We start from the raw sequence: 6,678 nt of genomic DNA on the forward strand, positions 1-6,678 counted from the left end.
AGGCAAACACTCATAGATAGATACATTTTTTTAGAGTAACATCGCTGCTCTCCCGGGCTCCATTACTGGAATGAAGCCAAAGCATACGTATCAGCTCATAGACCACTCCAGGAAGTAAAACTAGCTACCAAAATGTAAATAAGTGGTGCCAGAGGCCTAACATGACAGATTCCAGTTGGTGATTAATGTTGCAAAGCAACATGTCATCATAGCTTGATGTGTTCATCCGGTGGTTCGACGCGACAAGGTGGTGCGTCTTGAACTCGTCGGATCCCATCTTCCTGTTCCGCACTTCCACTAATGGCAAAGAGCAGAGTGTCCCTGTGGATCCGGAGGATGCCGAACTGTAGGAAGAGCAGTTAGCTTAGGAGGCGCTGAAGCTGCACCGCAACTTCTACTGGGTACCGAGGAGCCCACAAGGATGTGAGCTGTAGCCTTGCGATCCCTTATGCCTCCTACTCCTAATCTTGCAACTTGTACTGCATTGTGTGAATATATTAGCTTGGCACCAATGGAAACACACCAAGATAAGCATCATCAATATGCATCTTCCTTCACTTTCTACTCACAAGTGAGTTGTGTATTTGTTGTGTTATGAAGAAATACGTACCCTAACTTCTCTCCCCCAACTTATAAGGATGGTAGCTATGGCTTGCACCGAGAAAGTCCTGGGACTGTAGGACAAAGTAGCTGAAAATCACTCTCTAGTGGTCCATGTCATGCCTATTACTAAATGAAGGACATGGTTGATCGGAGGATTCCAATTCTCTTTAAATCAAGAACTGTTGCATGATTGCATTTTGCAGCATCTTATAAGTTGTGACCGAAAGCTGTAGAAACTGGAAGCTATACGACCCTAAATGATCAAATGACTCAGTAAGTAACCATTTACAACAAACCCACCATTTTGTTGGACTCTCCTAAAAACGCCCAATCTGATTTATACTGTATATGATTATGCAACATAGCCTTCCTTTTTTTTTTGCATATTTTGCGTACAATATGCACAATTTTACAAGTACTATTTATCATCACTCTCTCGGAAAAATCTGGACCCATAAATATCCAAACGTTTGTGCATATGCCTCCTGAAATTTTTTGGGGAAAGACAAGGCATACTGGTTACAAATTGATTTCAATGGTTGCATTCACTATATGTAAAGTCATATTAGCTGGATTTGAAACACTCAGAGCACATGATTGGTAACTGTATGGCACCGGTTTAGAGCTCACAAAACAGAACGCCCATTTTAATACATGTGCCAGTAACACTGTCTAAAATCCCTACAGCATCTTCTCCATGAACTGCCATTTTCTAGCTTCCAGTAATAACTTGGGCATCAACGGATCTTGCAGTTGCATCACCAAACATTGGCGCATAGAGTAAGTGAAATAATGCGATGCACGAATGATCAGATGAATGCTTAATGGATATTAAGGAGCTGGGAAACCACACTCAGGCGGCCACAGATTCTTCATTTGGTGACTGGGAATGTACTTACCGAAAAAGGGTTTCCCCCACTTTGTATTCCAAAACAAACCACCATGATACATATTGCAATGTTGGGGCGAGCAGCACATCAAGCCCAAAGAAAAAGAAAAAGAAATAAATGCCAACAACGGCAGCTCGACAAAGCGCGACAGACCCACGACCGCTGCGTCCTCCGGATACAAACTACCACAGCCCGAGGCTCCGATCTACCGCGAACTAAGCAGCACCTCCAAGAAGGGATGCGACGCCGACGACGCTGCTGCCCGGACAAGTCCTAGGGTTTCCCTCAGTACGCGGAGGGAGGTGGGGGATAGGTACTCCCGACACCCTCCAAGAAGGGATAGTGGCACCTGCCGGTGTCACCGCATCGGAGCCGGACAAACCGGCAAGGATTTCTCCCGCACGCCAAACCCCACCGGCCAATCGGAGCTGACCAGCCAAACCACCGCCCAACCATGCGCCATCACGGTTGCGCCGCCACCAAAGCCGTCTTGCTGCGAGCACCATCATGAGGCCAAGAAGACCGGAGAGAAGATCCAAGCGACGGGAGAAGCAGCACCGAGGCCGAGCGGGAGGGAACCACCTCCACCACCGTCGTGCGGGAGGCTCGCGCCTCCGACACCGTCACGGTAGCCGTCCGGACACGGCAGTGGGGCATACCAGGCCACCCCTGGCCCGGCCAGGCCAGAAAATGGGCCCGCTAAGCCCCGCCGGCCATGCTGCAGCAGGCTGGCGTCGATGCCACCAGCCCCCGCCGATCATCGCCGCTCGCCACCGCTTCCTGATGGCCACGCCAACGCCACGCCAGGCGCCGGCCCGCCCAGGCCCAGATCTAGGCCGGGCGTGCGCCGCCAGCCCGCGCCGCCGCGCAGCCCCGCCGCCGCCTGAAGACACAGCCCGGAGCGCTCCGTCCCGCGCCGGAGAAACCCTAGACGGGTAAGGGCCAGGGGCCGCCGCCGCCAACGTCGCCCGAGCCAGGCCCGCGGCGGGCGCCGGCGACGGCGGCAGGGAGGAGGTGGAGAGAGGGGGAGGGCTCACGGGGAAGGGGGGAGGCGCGGCCGGCCGCCCGTGGGGGCGGCGCGGTCGCGGTCGAGAGGAGAGGGGGAGGGGGGGAGGGGGGGGGGGGCTCGGGAATGTACTTTGCTGCACTACTTTGTTGTCTTCAATCTTCGATCTAGGTGCATGTCATTCTTTGTTTCTCGCCAATGTTTACTGCACCATAACAATAGATGACATACAACTAATTTGGCTAAAACCATCAATGAAAACGTAATCACAATTTTCTGCGGCAACAAGCGGGCATGGTCCTAGTACAGTATCTATTTCTCCTATGTCCTGTTTACTGAGACACATTCGTCTATGAAACAATATCTATTTCTCCTCTGTCCTGGTTACCGATACGCGTTGGACTCTGAAGTTACACTCTTTCTGACACGATGAAATTTGCCCTGCAGAAAAGGACAGAACAGAGCATCAGTAAACATCAGCCAGACATACTTAGCAGGAAAAACCGAAGTGGCCAAAAGAAGAACAAGAGGATTACCTCTCGAAGGAAATGTGTTACCAGAGACTTATCAGCGGCATTCTTAGAACTGAAGAACAGCTGATTCGCATATTGTATCCGTATATTTGGAATGTTGACTCTTGAGAAATAATCATGAAGAACAACTCTAGGAGTCCAGATTTCCATACATTTCATCACAAAGACACCGCAATCATTCCTAAAATCAAAGAAAGCAGAAACATCAATACAAGAAAATATATTTCACAAATGTCTGGCAATGAACATCAAGAAACACCTGCTTGTAGTTAGCCTTACCCGTTTCCTTGTCTTGGCATATCAGGATAGACAATTCTGAAATTATCGAAGATATACTCTGGATCAACTATCTCCTTCCACAAATGTTGGAAATTACCAACCTAAATTACAAAACATCAGCATTCACATGACTAAACATTGAAGGTGAACATACTAAAGAAACTAAGTGAAGAAACAAAGAGGAAGATTTGCAAATGGAATTACTTACAAGCATCTCGCTGACCACAACTTGATAACGAGACTTCTTATGGAACAAGGAATCCATAAATACAAATTGACGGTTTTGCAGGTCGACAACAAATAAAAACCAGTGCTTACAATGGCATATAGGAAAGAATAGCTGCAACCGGAAAATATATTTGTAAGAACCAGTTCATATATTACACTAAAATAAGAGACGAGAACTAGGATAAAGAGAAATAACAAAATACCATACCAGTTCACATGCATCAATTTTCTTTACTAGACTTGCACCTTTAAAAGTATTTTCTATGAGTTTAAACTGATCTTTATTATTGTATTTTAGAATGTTTTCCTGCAAAATATATAAGAATCAGCAGCCAAACCATAACAAAACAGATTTTGGCACGTATATATGTGGAAACAGATGGAGCTTCTAATGAAGAGAATTATTACCCCAATATAAGAGAAGAAGTAATGTTTTTTAGAAACTGATGGATGGCAATCATCAAACAATTTCCGGCAGAAAACAGAAATCAGAAAGTTATTGACATGACCCCCTGGCATCAATGACTGACCAAGAGAGAGGTAGGAGCAGCGGACCTTGCGATATATAATGGCAGTCATGCTGCTCACATAAAGATAGAATATAAATGTTAATACGATGCAGCGAAGTATTTCTTTTGCATAATGCAGAATCAGAAGAACAATAATTGAGCTACAGAAATGAAACAGGAAAGAGCATATATACCACTGATATCTTTCACTCCGTGCAAGTCTGCAAAACACCGCATAATATCTCCTCTCAAGAGCAGAGACTGGAAATCGATTTGTTTCAGGGACAGAAGGACTGGATGAGAGAAGAACTCTCCTCGGATCATGAGGTGTTTTCTTTCTTCTAGAAGAACTAGTGCTAACCTTGATTACATACTGAACTTTGGATGCGGGGGTATAATCGGAAGAGCGATTGTCATGAGACTTTGCAGAACTGATAATGCTATTAGAATCATCATCGACATTTTTACACAATTGACGGCAACTCACGTCGAACTTCCTTTCATCAGAAATCTGCACATCTGGAGAATCATTGGACTGCAACAGAAAAATATTAATATGGTTAATATGATGGTGTCATGTCATGATCAGCAGAGGGAAAGCAACACAGCTCAGAGATTTTTTTTAGCAAATAAAAATGACTTACAAGTGGAGCTTCTGCAGTTGTGTCAGCAGCAGAAACAGGGGAAGTGAAACGTCTGCTCGTAATTATCACACATTTTTTACCGGAGGGATTAGCATTTGATTGCTGAGAGTGATCCAGAGTAACTATGACATTGTGATTCTGCGCACCAGGAACAAAATTAGATCTCAAGTGGAATGGAAAATGAAACTGACAAACCTAGCTTCTAAATAAACTGGAGGTAAATATTCAGACTCATCGGCATCACAGAACTGGAAGAATAGAGAGTGGAGATAATTTTTCATACCAAGACCTAGATTACCTAGTATAAGTGGACAACCTTACAGAAGTTGCATATATACTATAAAGCTTAAATTAATTAGGACTACTTATACTGAACAGGCGGAAAATAAAGCATCCAGAAATAAACACATTTAATACAGGAGATGCGCAAACAAAGCTTCTTAACATAAAAGTGACAGATAGTTTCATAAAATTGAACCTTGCTGGCTAATAAATTATACTCCCTCCGTCCCATAATGTAAGACGTGTTTTGACACTATACTAGAGTCAAAAAATGTCTTAAATTATGGGACGGAGGGAGTACAATATAGACTAACCTTGTCAGTAATACTCTGGCTGGGCATCACAGAACAAACTGGATAGAAATCGTCCATTTCATGGTGAAGATCAGAAAGAGGTCTGTGGACATTGACCATTTTCTCAGCAGGTTCTTTCAAATTGGCATTGGGAAGGAAGAAGTGAGCTTCAGCAGCAGCATCATCTGGTTGCTGAATGTCAGTGTTGTCCAACACCTTGATTAAGTTAAAGATGTGTATATACCAACTATTAGTGTGAGGAGAGTGATACAAGGAATTAACAGTAAAAGCCAAAAGTGTATCTGCACGAGTTTTACCAGGTTTCTGCCATGATGGAGTAGGCGGGCGAGGAGCTCGTCAGAGTTGGCCGCTGTCCTGAGAGCGACGGCCGCCGCCGCCGCCTGCAGCCTGCCGCATGCGGCGCCCGAAACGGACGTCAGGCGGAGACACTCCATGGGGAAAAGATGTCAGTCCTCATGCTGGCTAGGCGGCTTGCTAATTAAGGTTGACGTGTTGCTTGACAACCATCACATCCTGTTGCCACCATGACAACATTGCATATGCAGGCGGATCGAGTCTGAACCAACGAACATGCTTACTGCGGACAAGCGGTGGGTCTTCACACATAGTGACGACATGATGTAGTAAGGTAGGCCGCACATGTTGGAGATTTCTCTCATCGTTTCCATGTACGCACACATAATGACGACATGGAGCTGATGCTATTTCTGCTTCGTTCCACCTTCCTCCCTTTTCTAATAGGAGTATGTATAATGAGTACCTGGTCCAGCTGATAAGCTATCGCGTAGTTCAAATCGCCGGCAACGTCCGCCACCAACCGCCAACTTCCCCGCGCTGGTCAACTACCGGAGGACGTCGCGCCCCCGGCCAACCGACTAGAGGCAGCGACGGCCGTCGCTGCTCCTGTTCACACCGCCCAGCCCGTTCCAGATCCGGGGGTGGCGCCGCCGCCCAGCCCGCGACTGTTTAGGAGATCCAGCAGGAAGCGGCGGCGCCATGGGGGCTGTGGGGAGCTCGGTGAGCGTCGGTCAAGGGCGGGGAAAGGGAGGAGCAGGGGCGGCGCCATGGAGAGACGGCGGGGGCGCGGCGTCCGTTTGTATGTGGAGGAGGCCTGCCGCACGGGGGTCAATGGTAAGAAACCATCACATTTGCGGCTAGGTTGGTAGAAAACCACCAACTCATTAATCTGTTGTAAAAAACATCAAAAATTTGTTAAATCGTTGCAAAAAGCACTGATAGAATGATATCCGTTTAATCACTTTTTTATAAGTGGGATCAAATTGTAAAAAATAATTTAGCAAAAATAATAACACATACACCCCTAGATCTAAAACATAAAAGCAATCACATCCTCCCAACACCGACGTCCTATCCACTACATGCCGCCGCC

General features: G+C 46.5%; 1 protein-coding gene across 1 annotated transcript; it reads right to left on the bottom strand.

Annotated features, from left to right (window-relative positions):
- Positions 1–2,667: 2,667 nt before the first annotated feature.
- On the bottom strand, positions 2,668–6,400 carry LOC123150304 (putative ubiquitin-like-specific protease 1B). The gene is made up of 10 exons (XM_044570160.1): positions 5,585–6,400; positions 5,289–5,483; positions 4,693–4,830; positions 4,243–4,583; positions 3,948–4,119; positions 3,748–3,846; positions 3,520–3,651; positions 3,312–3,412; positions 3,036–3,213; positions 2,668–2,940 (listed from the first exon to the last, which is right to left on the bottom strand). The coding sequence occupies exons 1-10, from the start codon at positions 5,720–5,722 to the stop codon at positions 2,884–2,886; spliced, it is 1,551 nt and encodes a 516-aa protein (XP_044426095.1). The 5' UTR covers positions 5,723–6,400; the 3' UTR covers positions 2,668–2,883.
- Between the last annotated feature and the right edge of the window lie 278 nt (positions 6,401–6,678).

This window comes from Triticum aestivum, chromosome 7A (assembly GCF_018294505.1).
Source record: "Triticum aestivum cultivar Chinese Spring chromosome 7A, IWGSC CS RefSeq v2.1, whole genome shotgun sequence".
NCBI classification, from domain to species: Eukaryota; Viridiplantae; Streptophyta; class Magnoliopsida; order Poales; family Poaceae; genus Triticum; species Triticum aestivum.